The sequence below is a fragment of the Pyrus communis genome, chromosome 9 (assembly GCF_041283825.1).
Source record: "Pyrus communis isolate YQ-2024b chromosome 9, ASM4128382v1, whole genome shotgun sequence".
Classification (NCBI taxonomy): Eukaryota; Viridiplantae; Streptophyta; class Magnoliopsida; order Rosales; family Rosaceae; genus Pyrus; species Pyrus communis.
Window position 1 is genome coordinate 16,836,730 of NC_142573.1, and position 21,092 is coordinate 16,857,821.

The 21,092-nt window shown below is 33.4% G+C and overlaps 1 protein-coding gene across 1 annotated transcript; it reads left to right on the top strand.

The window, feature by feature from the left end:
* The first annotated feature begins 13,057 nt into the window (after window positions 1-13,057).
* LOC137739691 (thaumatin-like protein 1a) lies at window positions 13,058-14,428 on the top strand. The gene is made up of 2 exons (XM_068479357.2): window positions 13,058-13,215; window positions 13,591-14,428. Exons 1-2 carry the CDS (start codon window positions 13,149-13,151, stop codon window positions 14,268-14,270), a joined length of 747 nt encoding a protein of 248 aa, XP_068335458.1. The 5' UTR covers window positions 13,058-13,148; the 3' UTR covers window positions 14,271-14,428.
* The last annotated feature ends 6,664 nt before the right edge of the window (window positions 14,429-21,092 follow it).

The following is a 21,092-nucleotide window of genomic DNA, read 5'->3' on the forward strand; positions in this document are numbered from 1 at the left end:
GAGTGATCTTCTCCATACTTCTCAAAACTTGCACCATGGTGGCTTGCAAGTTTTCATTTGTAACTTTCCGCTCGACTTCTTAGAAGAAGTTGGGCTCTCCAGAATGGCAAGACTTCGTAGGGATGGAAAGTCGTTTGGGTGATCTGTCATATCTGATCTTGTTGGACAAAGAGGTTGCCCGTACTCTGTAGTCCACCTGAAAGTTCGTTCATTCCATTTTTTTTCTTGGCATACAATACTATTGTGTCCCACTGGGCATGCCAAAACTATGTTCGGGATAAGGATTTCCCTTGCATAGCTCCCTGAGGTAGTGGTACTTTGGATGTGTTGTCGGGCAAGCTCTTGTTGCTTGGTGTGCTGCAAGAAAAGTTCATAGTTAGTTTGAAAGGTGCCTTTGTAGGGCCTTTGGTGTAATCCTTAAGGCTTGCAATCAAAGCTAACAAGGATTTAGGCGTGCTACTGTTTTCTTAGTATAACATATGTTGAATAGGTATGATTTAAGTTAATTACTTGTGCCCCAAGTTACTTAAATTTCTTGTTATCAAAGGATTGTCATAGATGGGTTAAGTCTGCATTAGGTTCTTTTTCTTACCTTGTAAACAAAGACTTTTAGTTCATAATCTTGTACATCCAAAATGAAGGGAGTTCAGGGCTCTCCTAACCATTTCCTCGAACACAGTTTGTTCTAAATGAAAATAGGTTTATTAAGTTAATCAGATTCAAATGCAAATGGGACTCTTAGGTAGAAAACAGTTGGAAATAACTTGAATACATGCTGAAAAGTACATTAAGTGACAGATCTACTAAATAAAAGTACAAACAAAGAAACTCGAGCAAGATTTCACTTTATCGGGCTAAGTCGAACTTCTTGCAAGATACCCTACGCAAATGCTTCCTTCGGGGTAATTCTTATTTCTAACATATCTTTTCAATATTTGTAAGTACCTTGAGTGAAAGTAACATTAAAATGAGTTAAAGAAGCATTTAGAATGGGGAAGCAAACTTAATGAAAAAAAATTATTTACCTTTGAATAGGATACATCCTTAACGAATTGGTCCCGCAATTGTAGCCTCATGAGCTAGATGAATGAGTACGTGAACAGTTAGTTATATCAAATTATAAAACAGGAAGCATTTTCTCCATTAGACAAAAAGCCAGTATGACCCGATTTTTCAACTGCTTGAAAGATCCTTCATATTTTTTTTTTTTACTAGTTAACCATCTTAAAACAACACTCAACTCAAGGAAAACAAAAGTAATAAGTCTTCGTAATATCCTTTGTATTGCAAGTGGGAGCAAATGTTGCATTATAACATGATGGTCATTACTCTTTAAACCACACATCTTTATACCCTTGACATTAACACATTGAGAAACATTTTATGAATATTCATCAGGAACACGCACATTTGATAGTGCTTCACAAAACATCTTTTCTTCACTTGTCATAAAACAATATATGGAGTTAAGTATGTCCTATCTCCTTGCTGAATAGGATGAAGAGCTCTTCTTATTTTTAAAACTTCAAGGTCGGCACGAGCTTCAAGTCCCATCCTTCATTTCCTTTCCAGCCCCAACAACGTGTGTAAAATTTTCTCCAAAATACATTTCTCCATGTGTATTAGATCTAAATTATAACGTATCAACAAATGCTTCCAAAATGGTAAAGAAAAGAAAATGCTTTTCTTTTCCCATGGATTAGTAGCACAAGTTCTTGATTCTTTTGGGACATCAGTACACATTCTTTGCCTTTTCTTTGAACCATAAGTTTCAGGATTTGGTGTTTTCCCAAAAGTAAATGTCAAAGTAGACAGCTGAGCTAAATGCTTAGACCTCGTTGGCATTCTTGATGCTGCATTTTTCTCACAACTGCCATCAAATAATGTTGCCATGTTTCGAAACTATGCGTAATAGGAAAAAACCTCCGATGACCCAAGTACCATTGCTTGTGATAGTTGGGAAACGCTTTGAACATGTTTTTTTATTACAATGAGAACATGCAAACGTACTCTTTGTTCTCTATTCTGAGAGTTTGGCATTAATAGTCCATAATACAGTAGCTTTCATGTTGGATGATTGATTGGAAAAAAAAAAAAACATCATAGGTGTTGGAACCAACCTTCCATAGTTCTTTTAAGTCATCAATCAAGGGATTTAGGTATACGTCAATATCATTACCAGGTGCATCAGGGCCTGGAATCAATAGAGACAAAAATAAGTAGGGTTATTTCATACACATCCAAGGAGGCAAATTATAAACAGAGGCCAAGTGCTATGCAGATTGGTCAAGCTTGCAAAATCTACACGTACATAACGAATTTTGGACACAAAGTCGGAATATAAAGCATTTAAATGCTTCCAAGCAGGAGAATCTGATGGGTATCTCATATATCCATCCTTGGGACATTCAGTTGCACGCCATCTCATATGTTCAATAGTGTGCCTTGATATATACAACCTCTTCAACATTGGTGTCAACGGAAAATACCAAAGAATTTTAGCCGATACTTTACTACTAAAACCATCCGCCATTTTATTTATTGTATATCTCGAAGCACCACAACACGAGCATACATCCAGATTTTATGCATCTTTCCAAAATAGCATGCAATCATTAGGGCAAGCATCGGTCTTTTCATACTTAAGTCCCAAATCATCAATAATTCTTTTGGCTTGTTTTGAGGATTTTGGCAAACAATTCTCGTCAGGGTATCGCTGAAAGTCTCCATAAACATGGAGAAAGCCATATTAGTCACATTTCCCAAGCACTTGATTTGGTACAATTTCACAACAGCATCTAGTTTCTTATACTTCTTGCAACCGGGGTACAACTTCTTATCAGCATGTTCAAGCAACTTATAAAATAGTTCTGCCTAAGGTGTTCGACCCAACATTCTCTCCAATAATTGGTTACACAAACACCTCATCAAGGAGGCCATACATTTCACAAGTCTCCTCTTTGTTAATAGAATCTGTTTGGACTGTATTTATTTCAGAATTGATGTACGTCTCCCCTGATGCGTCCAACGAGCTGTCATATACATGGGATCCATTCCATTCCTAGGAAGATGCCCCTTGACAATTATTATATCTTGCAACATTGTTTGCAGGGACATATTATCTTATCCTTACGATTAGAATGAGCAACGGATGCATTTATAAACAAATCCAACCCTACACTATACTTATCGGTGGAGGGATCCAAATGTGCCCAACTTTTATTCATATTTTCCTACTATGTAAAACAACATATATAGATAAAATAAAATCAAAACATGGCGAAGAATGTACACCTTCCCAATTAAGAAGAAATCAAACTCACCTTAAACAAGCTTTCAACTTTCTAGATACAAAGCAATCCTCTTGGTTTATTTCTGACCCTAAAGAGTACAAGTTAGAAATGCATCCAAATTAACCTACACAAGACAAGTTAGAAACACATTCAATATTATATACGCAAGTACGTAGTCCTACAAGACCCAAACATACTCATCCCAACCTAATGTAATGTAATCATTGTTTTAAGCGGAGTGAGAGACTTGAAAGGGCAAAAGCTATACAAGCAGTGTGGAAAAGAGACTTGAAAAGGCAAAAGCTATAGAAGCAGTGCGGAAAAGAGGAAAAAAAAAAAAAAAAAAACAAATCTAATCTCCAAGCGCATATATGATCCGATTCGTCATTCTAACTCCATCACAAAAATATTTTTTAATTCAATCCTTCCTAATGAAGATTTAGAATCGCAGCCTTGTGAAAAACTATGGCTTCTATTTTGGTCTTTATTTATATTTAAATGAATTATTTTTTATCATTACTTTAATTAGAAGATGAGTGGTAAGTTCTGATTTGTTTTGGTTGTGGTTTCTCAGCTCCTATTGTGTGTACACACACACACAGAGCCCACTACCATTGTAGACTAAGCATTTATGCTTTTTGAGTTTTTGATTAAGCTTTTGAAACATTTGATTAAGATACTCAGACTTGAACTACTTCAGATTAATTGAAATTAATTTACATTTAAATATCTATTATATATTTTAAATAATTTCAACTATATTTAAGTCTAAAAATTTAAAACTTTTCAAATCTAAATGTACACCCACGTCAAATGGAAACTACCAACATTAAATGAAACGTACCAACATCAAACGAAAACGTATCAACCCCAAATTAAAACGTACCCAATTATAAACTATATTAAAATGCATATTCATCTTTTAGGAATGTTTAAAAATATGTTTGATTCATACACAATGCTCTAGATAGTCTTGTTTTTTGGTAGATAAGTCTCCCCAACCAACTTTTTGTTGATCGGAGATAAATCCTTATTATTGTAGATAATGCTATATAATAATGATAAATCATATAATTTTGAATTAATAAAAAGGCTATTGTCCGTTGATTAATGACTCTTTCTATAAAAAAAAATTAATTAATTAAAGTAATTCCTCATTATTAGGACGAAAAGTAATAAAACTTATGTTTTGAAAACAAACGTACCAAAAATTCAAATGTACAAAGAAGCTAAATGGACCAAAAATTCAAATGTACCAAGTAACTAAATGTATCATTATAATCAATTGTACCGATATAACCATACGTACCTACCAACGAGTTTTGTTACATTCTATTTAATTTACTAAAATAAATATTTTAATAAAATATAAAAAAAATCTTAAATCATCATAATAAGAGATGCATAAAAATAGGAGGAAAAAATGGAATGCTAACTTGAATAGACTTCTAATGAAATAAAATGAAATAAAATTAAACTACCAAAATTGTAGGGAAAATGTTTAATCAAATTTGCAAAAAGAATAGATGTTTAGTCTATGACATTTAAAAATAAAGCGTTTATATCAAAACGTCATTTCTTTTAATTTGCCCCTAATTGACCAACCCTAAAAAATTTATTTTCATGTAGTTATTGATAAATGTGTTTATTTCTTATTGGTGACATATTATATGGTTTGTAAACTTGGTCTAAAAAGTTGGTTTTACCAACCATCACTCTTATTAATAGTGATAATTCATTAATAGTGCATATGCATTTATGGAGAAATTTTTCTAGATGACGAGTACTTTTAGTATGTGTCCGTGAAATATAACATACATAGTAATATGTTAATATCGAATCAGTAATGAAGAAAATAATAGAAATGATAGATTAAGTGTTACCAAATTTTTTCTTACACCTAGTGCTCTTTCCCATAAAAGGTTGACCGTTTATTTGTCGAATTTATTTAGCAAAAAATATGCATGATGGCCTTTCCACGCTTTTGGTTTTTCCTTCTTATGAGAGTATAAAGATAATCCATTTCTCTTTTCGCCTTAAGCTTTCTATACTTCTTCTTAATGTTTCCGACCAACGATGGTGTTTGACATTCAATAGGATTTTGAGACTTATTGGTCCAATTTCCTGGAGTATCCTGAAAATTTTGTGCTTGCTGTTGTGATGTCTTCTTCAACTGTAGGCCTTTGTTCAAATTAGTTTCACTTTTTTTTGTTTTTCAGATTCACTTTTTGCCTTTTCATCTAAGCCAATTATTATTTTCTCCATTGAATCATTTTTTTAACTTTCTGCATCTGATTCAAAAACAGTTTCATCATGATGAACAATTTGCTCAGATTCATCTTTCTTCTTACTGCAGCCCTCATCATCATTGATAAACCTAAATATCTTGTTCAGTTCATCAATTGTATTCGTTCTTTTTTATTGTGTCAATGAGAGACATTTTCTTCCATTTCAATACTAGCACTTGGTCTTTTAACTTTTCTATTTTTTTCTTTGAGTCTGTTGTTTGTTTCACACATTTTCTTGTATAATCTTTCTTGGCTCCTTTTAAATTCATTTTTCTTTTTTTTATTGAATTTATCCTTCTCATCAACAAGGTTTGTGATGACATTGTTTTGGAAGTGGCAGCTAGTAATTGCATTGTGCAACATTTTAAGACGAAGTTTTGCACTCCTCTACCAATACTCAATAGGATCAGTTTGGTTGTCAGCCAGTTCTTGGATTGTTTCGTGAGAATTTTTGTCCTCCCATATTTGTTCACTCGTCAGTGGCTCTAGAAGGCATTCATAGAATTTTTGTTGCCTTCTTGTTTCTTTTTTCTTTCCTTTTGACTTGATCACTAATTCCTTGGTTTAAAACTGGCCCTTTAGAGGCACTTTTTTCATTTTCCTTTTCAGCTGTTTTTTCCACTAGTTCCTTAGGTTGAATGGGCATTTGAGGGGCACTTTGTCCATCCTATTTCCTTCAGGTTCAGTGCCTTTTGATAATTCAGAAACTGACTCTGTATTTGCTGTCTTTGGAATCATGTTTTGTATTTCGTCGTCTTCTCTGAATGTAATTGCATTGTCGATTACATTTTCAATGTCCTTGAAGTCTATGTCATTCAAATATGTTATTATCTCTTCGGATTCAAGATTTGAATTATTGAATTGTTCAAGAATATCTGGGGTTTGCTCATCTGGGAGTTGTGTGCCAAATATATCTTGACTTTCACCTTAAACTTCAAAGTGATCCTCATTTCTGCTTGTGCTCATGTGCTTGTTCCTTTTCCGATGGTTTCCGATGGTTCAAAATAAACCAATGTAGAATTAACAAAGAAATTTTTAATAGGATCAGTTTTGGTGTTTCAAATTTATTTCAGAGTCAGCATACACAAAATGATATATGCGGAATCAATTTACACAAAAAATATATATGCAAATTAGTTTATGTACATAGAGAATTTATATAAAGATATATGCAAAATCAGTTTATCAGAATTAGTTTATACCTCTTCCAATTGCTAAGAATTTCAATGTTTACAACATCTATGTTTTCAACTGTGGCCCAACTTTTGACAAAACTCCAGGGTAGTTTTGCTGCTAAACTTCAAAGGAGGAGGGTGAACAACAAATACAAAATTATCAAACATGCTGCTTCATCCCCTTTTTCTATACTAGCAGCAAATGCAATAATCAAAGAGAAATTTTATGTTGATTTTTTTTACACTCAATAAAGTTGTTTTCACCAACTTTGGGATTTCTGGGTCTTCTGTCGACTACGAGACTTTTTCCCTTTGTTTGGCATTCCATAGATGTGTTACTATTGGGTTTTTTTTTTAACAAATTTTGGCTTGAGTTCTTCAATTTTCTCTCTGAAAGCCATCATGTTGACTTTCATCTGTGCATATTCTTCATATGATGTTCGATGCTCCTCGGATTTTGGTCTTCCCCATCTTTTACTAGCACTAGCGTCTGGACTGGTTTTTTGTTTGCTTACACAGTGCTTAACCGGTGGTGAAATCTTCCTAAAATAAACAAAAGTTGGTAAATTGATTCAATAAAACTGATATTACAAGTATGAATTAAGAACATAAACTGATCTTGCAACAAATATGAAATTGTTGAATGAAAGAAATTGATATTACATGAATGAAATAAGAAGATAAACTGATCTTTCAAATAATATGAAACTGAGCATGCAAAAAATCTGAAACTGATCATGCCAAAAATCTGAAAACTAATTTTTGCGAAAAATGAATTAAAAAATAAAATCTGAAACTAATCTTACACAATCTAATTTTACATACGGATAGTCTAACACAAACTGATCATTGAGAAATGAAAATGCTCTTGCACAAATATGAAATTGAGCATGCAAAAATCTGAAACTAATCTTGCAAAAAGTCTGAATTAGATCTTGCAAAATGAACTAAAAACATAATATCTGAAATTGATCTTACACAATTTGATTTAACATATGATCTATACGCAAACTTATTCTGCATATATTTTTTTTCAACTTATATTGAAAATTAATTTTCACAGAAATGCAATAATAATCATAAAAGTATCACACACAAACTGCTTCTACATAATTACATAAACGAATTTTACATATGGATAGTATAACTGACACACCCTGACCCGAAATGTCCACTAGGACTTTGAATCAAGCTATGTTGGTCGACACTTGGGAGGTGACGAAGCCATAAAGTGTGATGATGTGGAAAAATGTGAATAAATTCAAACCTAAGAGTGCCTAAATACCAGAGTGCGCTGGTGACACTTCACACGTGACGTTAGAGCATAAGTAAGTACAGTGAAGTGAATAAAAATTATACCCTCAAAAGTAACCACCTATCCTGAGATTTGCCAAGAATCCTCATCGATATGAATTTTCAGCAATTAAAACCTAGAGGGGCGCAAAATAGAAAGTGTGAGTGGGAAAAAACAAAGCTTTTTAAAAACCATTTCAATTATCAAAGGTAGTAACCCCTTGCCGTAAACCCTGTATAATTTCCCAGAAAATAGAATATATACATATATCGAAACCTTACTCGAATTAGCAAAATCCACATATATGCCATGTCAAATATCTCAGCATAAAATATGTAAGCCAGGTGATATCAATCAATGCAAATGATATGTCAGCCGGAGTCACCTAACGTGACCTGTACGGTTGAATCTAGAGCTCATCCATACAACCAGAGTCACCTAACATGACCTGTACAGCTCAAATCCACATCTCAACAAATATACCTGCACACGAGTCGGAACCACCTAAAGTGGTTTGTACGACAAGACTAGGTGTAAATAAATACGCTCAAGTGATACGATCACGTGAATTTGTACGACAGGATTGTACACCTAACTTGGATCCAAGATGAGCGTATGGTGCGGGAGGTGAACATCACGTGAAGGACTGTGCCCTAACCACGAGCGGGAGCACTAACACCGGAGTGCATGTTTATGAGCTCTCAATGCATCTCAACATACTCATCAACTCACATTAACAATCTATAACTCACCTGGTACTTACCTAAGCGTCCACAGCGTCAAATCACAATATGCATACTATACTAACTCATAATCTAAGCATAAATCATGAGGCATGGCATTTCAAAACATAATTCCATTTAAACGCATTTTCTGGGAAAAATACCAACCATACATATATATACTGAAAACAAAAGCCCACTCACCTAAAGTTCATGCTACAACTCCCTAGTATAACCATAGAGGCGTCACGAACGATTGGCGCCTAGAACAATTATCAAATCATAACTCATAATTCTTATCAATAAAATATGTAACTTACATAACACACATCCGTACGTAGTTTGATTCGGACGATCCGCATCACAAATTTCCGATCCTTTACTTCCAAAGATCTACATTATACTTCTAGACAACATCCTAAAGTTCCATTACGATCCAACAGTCGGATTTCCGCCAATTGCCAAAACCAATTGGCGGTAAACATTTTATTTTATGAACTTACAAATCAAATTTGGGAAGATCCGTATATCGGATTCCTGATCCATAAGTTCCTATGGTCCTCAAATATTACGTACTATAACGTATTAAAGTTTGGTGACAATCCAACGGTCGGATTGTCGATTCACATCTTTACCAAGTAACGTATCTTAATGAATTTAGGTCCAAACGATCAACCTACATTATAAAATTACCAAAAATGAACTCAAGACATCTAATTTAGTCTAAGAATAACATTGACGGCCCCTGGCCATCCGCTGCCGTGGGTGGCGATAGGCAGCCCCAACTCGTCGGAAAATCCAACTATTTTGCCGAAGATGAGAGAGAGTTGGAGGTGAGAAAGACAGAACCGAGGAGAGAAAAATGAGCGGCGGGAGTCTGTTAAAATCAAATAATTTTAGGATAATTAGTTATGTATTTTCTTTTTCATATATTAAATAAACGGTTAAATAGGTACTTTATTATAATCACGGATAATATTTATAAATATTTATTTAAATTTTATGGGTAAACAGTTATTTATAACCGTAAACGTAAGTTTTAAATAGATTGGTAACTGTGGTTAGCCATACACGTAGGTATTTTGCTCATCCTTGGATATTTATTCCTTAATTAAATTAATACGATTACAAAGAGTAAGTTGAATATAGAAAGAAATTATATGAGCTCAAAAATAACTTTCCTTGTGAAAATCATGTGGTTCCTCTTTTACCTATAGATAATATGCATTAACCCTACCGACTAAGTCACACGGTGACTAGTTACTGTCACAAAATTTCAAAGACAAAGAGTGCACGTTGGTGGTCACAAGCCACACACCACAAATCCAAAACTGTCAAATAATATGAAGATGCAAACCATTCACAAAAATACAAGATCCGAATCCTAATAATTATACTCATCTTCCTGCAAGCGTTCATGAGCATGTGAAAGGCGGTTTTTTAATCACGGCGCGTTACGATCTACTTACACATTTTAAATGTATTTATATATGTGGATTGTTTCAATTTTTCGAAACATAAAAGAAATGCAATTATCATCTCTAATAATACAAGCACGAATTTAAAGTTTACTAAAGTTGAGGGAAATATTTGTGAAATTGAAACAATGTTCGTGGTAAACCTAGTGGGACAAAATCCGGAAAGCATGAAAAATAGTATCCTAAACATTTAGAACAATATATTTAAGAAGAGATGCATTCTTAAAATTATTCATGTTCTTTTTGCCTAGAATATGTTAAACCAAAGAGAGAAAATCCTTATAATTTAGTTGCAATCAAAAGCTAAATAAAAAGTATTATAACAATCCAAGAACTTTAATCGACCTTGATACACATGACGGCAAAACATATTAAGTCATATCGTTCCATCTTGTTGAAAATTTATTGAGTTCGGTTAAAATCAAATATTAGCATTATTTGGAATAGATTTGCATTAAAAATTGAAAAATGGAATTAAACATTAAAAGAAAGACTGTAACCATCATGAATTCGAGGGAAGCAAAATATTTTTGTACACTACATTTCTTGTGAAGACTCCTTCCGGACCGTATAATTCTTCTTTCTTTACCAAGATTTTGTTGTAGATGCTGAAACTCCTCTTGATAAAGCCACGTATAATTGTCCATAACTGAATACGTAGTGTGGTAGATAAATACCTTAGTAATGCAGTAATTCTGTTTGAATGCTCCACTAATTTACTGCACCAAAGCCTATTTAACCATAAATAAATAAGGAGAATGTAGACAGAGAATTAATATTAGTAATGCAAACCACTAATTTACTTCAAATTATATTAGTAAACATGTCACACAAGCAATTTAAGAGCAAACACAATAGTCTACGGATTCCCACATCTGTTACTTGGAAGTACTGTACGCGTAGCAATTGAACTTTTTTAAATTTAAAGTCAAATTTTATTTATGTTGCCTTAGATTTAATTACATTTTTTTAAATAAAAAATAGAAGAAGAATAATTAACCATCCACAATGTGAGTTTGAAGATGCATTCAAACATGTAAATACTATTTTGTCCTTTATTTTATTTTATTTGAGTAGTTGTCCATTGTTCTTTTCTATCAAGTGATGGCATTTTTTCATTTTTCATCGTGACCCCATTTGTCTACCATGCCCCTTAACCCATGGCCACCGCCACTCTTGTCACTAATCACCACGAGCCACCTCACATGTCACCACCAGCCGGCTCCCCTTGCGCACTCTCTCTTGCCCCCAACAACTTTCTATCTCTCCTCCTATTCTTGATTTTGTAAACAGTAATGCTAGGTTCGATTAAAAAAAAAATAAAAAATAAAAAAAAGCTAACATTAGAAAGATTAAATTTGTAAATAAAATTCGCAAGTTAAATGATATGTCATCAATACGAATAAGCACATATATTAACATTTAAATAATAATTCAATCATTAATTTTCATATTATTTAGTTTATAAAATTATATCTATTATTTTATTTTTCCTAACATTACTCTTTTGTAAATGTTTAATTCGAGTCACTGCCAATAAACGAGATTGAGTGCAATTCTCATTCTTCTCGTTATAATTCATTATGTAAACACGTCATCAGTGGGCTCCTCCTTTTATGTATAAAAATTATTAAAAATGGAGGGGATGAGGAAAACCGAAGCATTCCAGCACTTGGTCATCTCCTTCACGGCAGCCCGATCCGTCTATCACGGTGCACAAATGGCGCAAGCTTAGCTATCTGTGTGGCTTGTTTGTCAAAAATTCCAAATCATGAGATGACTAATCAAACCTTATAATTGATCTCTTTAGGATTTGACATTTATGGATCATATTAATTAAGAAAAATTAATGAAAATAGTTGAAAACTTTAAGTTTTAATGATAAGGACAAAATAAAAGGTAAATTGAATAGTATCAGGATTGACTTTTTAATGTAAAAATGTGGTTTTTCGTTAAAATGAATAGTAGCTTTCGTTAAAGTTTCCTATTAATTAACTAAGAGACATGTACTACCAATACAACTGCATGTACCAGAAGAAAAAAAAAGGAAAAAAAAAGGATATTCTATTTTAAGAGAGATATATGCTACTCTAATAAAAATAAAAATTGGATAGCCCGCACAACGAGTCATTCATCAACTAACTAGATATTATAATTGATCTCTTTAGGATCATATTAATTAACTAAGAGACGTACTGCGAATACAACTGCATGTACCAGAAAGAAAAAAAAACAAAAAAACAAAAAAATAAAAAAACAAAAAACAAAAAGGATATTCCATTTTAAGAGAGAGATATTCTACTTTAATAAAAATAAAAATTGGATAGTTAAGTGAAAGCAATACTAGATGAATAGTTAAATTTGAAATCTCATACAAACAAGTGAAGAGAAATACAGCTAATTAGACTGTAATACTAGATGAATAGTTAAGTGAAAGCTTAACATAATTCTTATTTTTTTTTTTTTTTAGATTAGATGTTAAATTAGTCACCGATAAACTTTGAACCCACGCCATTCTTTCTTCATCCTATATCCTTCATTTCATCCATATTTTTCTTCTTCTTTTTTTAACACAAAACAAAAAACTAAAATTTAAAAATGAAATGATTATCAAATGACTCTTAATTTTTGGATTAAAAATGAATTTTTGGAGGGAGTAATTGCAGGTCAAGGATGACAACCATACCATTCCAAGACCAAATACTGTCATCTATTTGTTAGTCAGTGCGTTCGTTTTCCTAGTTCCCATTGCAGCTTAGACCCGTAATTCTTACTCGTGCAAAAGATCAAAGAAGTTAGGCACGCTCTAAGCCTATATAAACCCCCCTTCGTTCCTAAGTTTATCATCAACTCAGAAGTAAGTTAATTAGCAGCAAACAGGCAATTAAGACATATTCAATGTCGATGATGAAGAGCCAAGTAGCTTCCCTCCTCGGCCTCACCTTGGCCATGCTCTTCTTCTCAGGTAATATTATACAAACTTCTCATTATATTTTTTGTTCTTTTTGTTTCATATTAGTCACTAGTATATTGTATGCATGCCTGCCGGATGCAAATATGAGAGGGGTTAATCCACACCATATTGTAATACTGTTAGTGAAAGTAGGAAGTCTAAGAGAGAATAATGATGATGGATAATTCCGTGACGTCTACTAATAATTTTATTAAAACAAGGAGTACTAGTACTTTATAAAAGGATACCGTAAAAGTTCTCAATCCGGATACATATAAGTGAACTAACCAATGCGGCGAACATGAGATTAGATATGTTTATAATTGTATGCAGATTTTTCAGTATCAATATTCTTAGTATCTAGTTCTATGTTGAACATAAATGCAGGTGCACACGCAGCGAAAATCACTTTCACAAACAACTGCCCTAACACTGTCTGGCCAGGAACCTTAACCGGTGACCAAAAACCTCAGTTATCACTCACTGGCTTCGAACTAGCATCCAAAGCTAGCCAATCAGTGAACGCTCCATCTCCATGGTCTGGTCGCTTCTGGGCTCGAACCAGATGCTCCACGAATGCCGCTGGAAAATTCACTTGTGAAACTGCAGACTGTGGCTCTGGCCAGGTCGCATGCAACGGGGCAGGTGCAGTTCCACCAGCAACTTTAGTTGAAATCACAATTGCAGCAAACGGGGGTCAAGATTTTTACGATGTTAGCCTTGTTGACGGCTTCAACTTGCCTATGTCTGTTGCCCCACAAGGTGGCACGGGCGAGTGCAAGCCCTCGTCTTGCCCTGCCAATGTTAACGCGGCGTGCCCAGCTCAACTTCAAGTGAAAGCGGCTGATGGGACTGTCATCAGTTGCAAAAGCGCTTGCCTTGCGTTTGGTGATTCGAAGTACTGCTGCACTCCGCCGAATAATACGCCGGAGACATGTCCTCCCACAGAGTACTCTGAGATCTTTGAGAAACAGTGCCCTCAAGCTTATAGCTACGCTTATGATGATAAAAACAGCACATTTACCTGCAGTGGTGGACCTGACTACGTCATTACTTTTTGCCCATAAGCACGAAATGGGATTATATATGCAGATGATGATATCTGTTTCTTTATGTAACAATAATGGAGAAGAATAAATTCCGCGGAGCTTGACACATTGCTGTTGTCAAGAATTTGTAATACTAATTACACGATCAAATAAAGGAACAAATATTATTTTTAGAATTTTATTTCCTTTTTATAATCATCTCTTTATATTATGTATCTCCACCAAATATTATTTGAAAGGAAAATCTGCCGTTTTTTATTGTTGGAACTTCCAAAGTATAACACAGTACAGAAATAACAGTTAATATAAAATGTTCAATAGAAGTGGTTCCTGAGATTTGCATGATCAATAGAAATGGTTCCTGAGATTGAAAATCAATAGAAATGGTTCCTGAGATTGTCCACCATCCATGATTTTGTTCCTTCTATTAAAAACGATTTTGGACAATTTTCAAAGCTTTGTAACTCAATCGTTTCTTAACCAAATTCAACCCATAATATATCAAAATGAAGATAGGAAAGTGTAGAATAAGATTATACCTATTTGAAAGCCGAATGGTTGCCGGATATGGCCGAAAAATAGCCTGAAAGGTGCCTGGTCAGCGGGAAAACTGGAAAACTCACCAGAAACTGGGTAAACTTTAAACGCTCATAACTTCTTCAATACTCAACCAAATCGAGTGATTCTAAAACAAAAATAATAATTCTTGACGAGACGAATAGAATGGTACCTTTTTCGAAGGCTAACTCGCCGTGTTTTGGTCGAACAATGGCTCGAAATGGCTAACCATTTTCGAGCACTTTTCTGGTAAAACCATCGCAATTTAGCAGTAAAGAAAGATACCATTCTCTTCATCGCATCGAGAAGTCTGATTTTCATTTTGAATCACTTGATTTAGTTGAGTATTGAAGAAGTTATGAATGGTTAAAGTTTACCCAATTTCCAGCGAGTTTTCCAATTTTCCCACTGACTAGTCACCTTTCAGGCTATTTTTCGACCATCTACGGCAATCATTTGGCTTCTAAATAGGTATAATCTTGTTCTACACTTTCTTGTCTTCATTTTGATATATTATGAGTCGAATTTGGTTAAGAATCAATTGAGTTACGAAGTTTTGAAAATTGCCCAAAAAGTTTTTAACAGAATGACCACAATCATAGATGGTGGACAATCTCAGGGACCATTTCTATTGATTTTCAATCTCAAGACCATTTCTATTGATCATGCAAATCTCAGAGATTATTTTGTATAATAACCCTACTAATTAAAACATGCTAGAGTACTAGCTTGGATCGGAAATATAAAAACATTTTTTTTTTTTGTTGAATCTCTCCAAGTGTTAGCAAGAGTAGTTCTGTTGATTTCTATTTTCCTCTTTTTGGCCGGGCAGGATTGCCTAGAAGGATTTTTTATCCTTCTTTGACTTAGATGTGCGAGTGTGCCACCACGTGGCCTAGAATGATCGACGTAGAAAAAATGTAAGCGGCCGAGCAAGGAACATTTTCTCAGCTTAGGTTTTTTCTCTACCTCAGATTCAAAGGCTTTGGTCGAACAACCAAGTGTTGAAATGGATGGGAGGAAGGGAAAATGGAATGAGAAAAAGGAATATAGAATATACAAGATTAAACATAACCCACTTATGAGAAAGTATAAATTAAATGAAGAACTAGTGCGTAAAAATAAAGGTGCTTAGAAATTAAATAAAATTAAGACAAGACTGAGAGTAAAGTGCCTAAATTAAAGAATTCAAAAGACGAGTGCTAGCCACTCAATAATACGGTCTAGTGATATTCCTCTTCACTTAAAAGTAAAAAGTCTTAGGTTTGAATCTCGTGGATGACGAATTCGATACCAAATTAGGTTGCCCATTGTATGGCTTTGCCAAATTCCCCCTCCCCTTAGTGTAAAAATATCGATGTACTAAAAAAAACGAATGCTTGAATTAAATTTGCAACAGTAAAAGAGAATTGAAATACAATGCGTTGATAAAATTACATAATGTAAAGAAATTGAGAGACAAGTGTGGGAAGTAAATTGCATGAAAACAAAATAATCTAGACTACAGCTCCTGGTTCAATTTACCCTCTTCTCATCCCACTGGTGTATCTCCTCCTCCTTCCTCTAATTTCCGATTTTTAGTCAAGTTTCGCCGCGATTTGCGGCTGGTCGAGTCGATGAGTTCTGACCTAGTGCTTCCATTGGGTCGGGTGTTCCAAACACCATCACCTTCTCTTTGTTGTCTGCCTTCGATGGCAATGTTGCTCGTGCATTTGCATGCGCTTCTTTCACTTTGATGCAGGTTCTTTGTAATTTGTGGTTGTGCTTGGACTGAAGATTGGAATTGGTTGATGGAATTGCTGAGGTTCGACTCGATTGGGGGATGGGATGCACTGTTGTAGTAGCGTTGGTTGCTGCGGTGGTTGTGGCGAACCCTCGGTTGTTTTTAGTTTTCTATTTTCTTGGGTCCCAACTTTTAGTTGGGCTCTTTTTTAGTTTGTTTGGAAGGTCCCGTTTTGCTTTGTGTACATGTATAGGGCCTTCGTTGTAAGTTTGTTTTGTTTGAAATAAATGTTTCACCATGTTTTTGGCATGGTGTTTTTACCCAAAAAAAAAAAAAAAAAAAGACTACGGCTACACTATGGTATGATAGGAATTGAAGAGAATATAGAATGATCATGGACCTTGATTGCCTGGGATTGGACATCAATTACTCTGTGGACCTTGGTCCTTGCCAATTTTAGATTTTCAACACGAGGATCTTCTCTAAGCTATCATGGCATTCTACGTGCTTGTGACTTTTGGATCCGAACGAGTTGTTTCTTGTTGGAAAATAAAACGGACAATATTTTTTTATTTTATAAGATTTAATTAGGATTTTGATATGATTTGATTTGGTCTAGGTTTTCTTGTCATGTAGACAAATGATTGTTTTAATTTATTTCTTAATATTGCTTATTTGTAATCTAATAAATACCTCCTTTTGAAGAAGAATAAAGAATTGAAATAGTATTTGAGAATTGTGAGATTGTAGATAATTCTAAATTTACCTTAAACCCTTTATTTTCATCTTTTCTACACTTGCATAAATTGGTGCGGCCACACTATTGCATTAACCCTGAACATGGGCAAACACAAAATCACATTGACTCTAATAATGGCATGACGACATTAAAGTCATTTCGGCCCACAGTGTATTTCAATTTAGATTAGCCTGGGATCTCAGCCCTAACCCTCTGTAAGTCGTACATTCCCATATTAGGTAATTGAACTACCGAATAGCGTAAATTCGGGTACAAATAATTTCTACTCATTAGGTTATAATATTGAATGGAGATACCACTTATAACGTTTATAACACAAATATAGAGTACATAACCCTAACTGGATATATGCACCTCATACGTCCATTAGAATTAAAATACTTGCAAGATGGGTTTGGTGCCAATTGAAAACGCAGTGAGATGATACACCAATTTGTTCAAATCCGGTAGTAAGATTGAAATAGCGTTACAATCTAGTCTTCTGTTAGTTTATGAGAATTGGACAACAAATAGATTCAATTCTCTATATTATATAACAGTAAACGGAGCAACAAATTAACTCGTAGTGAGCATGATTTAACAAGGTAAAACCTCACCACTTGGAGAAATTAACGTCCACAAGCACTTTATCAGGCAAAAAACTATCCACTATATATAATTGATGAGTCGATTTTGTACTTTATATTTTACCCTAATCTTAGTTATAATTTATTGGTTATTTTGTTAGAACTTTAATACTTTGTTATGTATTTTTATTGTAGGACATTCAACTTCTCTTAAGCAAAAAGTGATCAAACGGATGAATTTTGAAGTGATTTCAATTGCAGGATGTTCATCAATGTTTAAGATGATTGTAACAAAATTCCAGATTTTTTTAGCAAGCCATTTGACTATGGCAATGAAATAAAGACTCAGCGCGCGGTTTTTCCAGATTGATGTTTCTGGACGTTTTGGGTATTTTGAAGGTCAAGATGGCATATTTTGAGAAAGATTCGTTTTGACAACTTGTTAGGGACATCTCAAGCTTTAAAAATAGACCTTTAGGGACCAAATCGGAATTTATTTAGTTGGTTAAAAGATGGATTTTCTCTTCAATCCGAATTTCAGTTTAACTAGGAAACTTTTTATTTCTTAGTTATCTTATTCTATTATGTTTTCTAGTTTTTAGAAGACCTTTAGGAGAAAAACTTGTGTAGGGTTTGGTGTGTCATTGGATTTTACTGAGTGGCATTACAATCCAATCAAAATTCACCACATGGTAAGTCTAAATATAATCTTTTATTTTTAAATTTAAAGCTCTTATAAAAAAAATTTCTTACTAATTAATATACACCATGAGAATAATTTAATGGTTTTTTATTACTCTTCTCCTCTCTCTCTTTTTTCTTCCCAAATTTTCTCTACTGTCTTCTTCCCCACTCTTTGTCTTTCCTTTCTTCATATGAATATGGGAAAAAAACAATTAAGTCATCTTCTCCCACTATCATGAAATGGATAAAAAAAAAAATCCAACACATATTTCATATTTTACAAAAGCTGTATTTTTACAAGAGCTGTTCGTTCATTTCAAATTTAATTATATATTTTTAACAATATTATAAATAATAATGAACATTTTGATATTTTAAACACAAAACTTACTAAAGTGATTAAGATTGCAAATGTTGGAAACCCAGCGACCAAAACCGACTGTTGATACAAGGTGAGTTAGAATCACATACCTGAAGAAAACTATATTTTTATATATACATTGAGGAAGGTGAAAAGTAAAAAAGGAAAAATAGATTTTGAAAAATATTACACAACAAAGGAAAAAGGAACAAACTTCCAGCCCAATTTTCCATTTTCCCAGCAATTGAAAGGACTTGGGAAGAAAATTTTAATGGCTTAATTTTTTTTTTTTTTTTTTTTTATCATATTCTTATGAAGAAAGGAAAGGAAGACACGAGTAGGAAAAGAAAAAAAAACATTACATTAATCTCATGGTGTGTATTAATTAATAGAAAAAATAATTATGAGACCTTTAAATATAAAAAAGTAATAAAAGTTTTATATTGTAGAATTGTCATGCGGTGAGTTTTGATTGGATTGTAGTGTCACTCAGCAAAATCCAATAGCAAGCCAAGCCCCACACAAGCTTTTCTCCTTTTCTAGGGAGGATTTTATTTTGTATTAGTATAAATAAGGCTATATATCCATTAGAGAAGGAAGAACGCATTACTTTAGGGGAAGGCACTACTTTTGACAATTCAAGTTTATTTTCAATGTGTTTTCTATCCACATTCTTAATAATATTTTGTTTTATGATTGTTCGTAATTAATTTCTTTTGCTAGGGCAAGACCACAAGCCTTATCAAAAATATGTAGTTTCTTTTCAATTTGCTTATGATATTATGCATGCAAGTTTTCAATTATTAATCATCATGTTAAAGCTATCTATTTGTCTTAGTGATTGGCCACAATTAGGATATTTAGAAAAGTAATTTGATGCAATTTTGGCGGAGGGTTGTCCATGGAATTGACTAAGGCTTCTTGTGGTTAATATGTGTAACTTCTTAGGATGGATGACACGTCTTAAGAGTTATATGATTTTTCAAAAGTTTTACAAAACTTAATGAGTCTTACATGTTCACATTTGATATGGACACCACGAACGGATTACATGTTAGATATACATTCTATGTTGAAGGTGCCAAGTAGGACATACTTTAAACCTAACATTCAAAATATGCATGTGTAATTCATAAGTACTGGAAGAACTGTGTAGGATTGTTAAGGTGAAGGCAGAACCCTAGCGCTCAAATTTATTTTTAAAACTATTTTCTTTTGTTTTCTTTACTTTCTCAATTTATTTAATTGTTTTTAATTAAATTCGTTTTTAATATTTTAGGTTATAAAACCATCTTTTTTCCAAACTTTGTTTTCAAATAATTAATTAAGATTTGGTTCTAAGTAGGACATACTTTAAACCTAACATTCAAAATATGCATGCGTAATTCATAAGTAACTGGAAGAACTGCGTAGGATTGTTAAGGTAACAGCATAACCCTAGTGCTCAAATTTATTTTCAAAACTATTTTCTTTTGTTTTCTTTACTTTCTCAATTAATTTAATTGTTTTTAATTAAATTCGTTTTTAATAATCTAGGTTATAAAACCATATTTTTTCCAAACTTTATTTTGAAAACTATTTTCTTTTGTTTTCTTTACTTTCTCAATTTATTTAATTGTTTTTAATTAAATTTGTTTTTAATATTTTAGGTTATAAAACCATCTTTTTTCCAAACTTTGTTTTCAAATAATTAATTAAGATTTGGTTTTAACATAAATTATCCACTCTCTTAGGAGCATGTGACAGATTGTTTTTTAATCATGGTGCGCAACTCGTCACTTATACATTTTAATGTATTTAGATATATGGATTGCTTCAATTTTTTTAAGGATAAATTAGGTTCACATCCTCATTTTTTTCTACTCAATTGATTAAAACCTTATTCATTTTCAAATTTTGATCAAGGCTCTTCGGTTTTAATAAACACCATTAATTATTCAAAAACAAAATATTTACATGTCAAGATAATTAAGTTTTTAAAAACGTTATGTGACATCCCGTCCCGAAATTATCTAAACGTGCGTGTGAAATGACACTTTTACCCCTAGTTCGTTTCTTTTACGTTTAATCGTCGTTGGGAGCCTTGTTGGCATGTTTGGAACCATACACACACTCCCACACACTCCACTTCTCTCTGTCCCTTTCCCTGTCTCTCTCCCGTGCTCCCTTTCCTCCCCTTTCAAACACA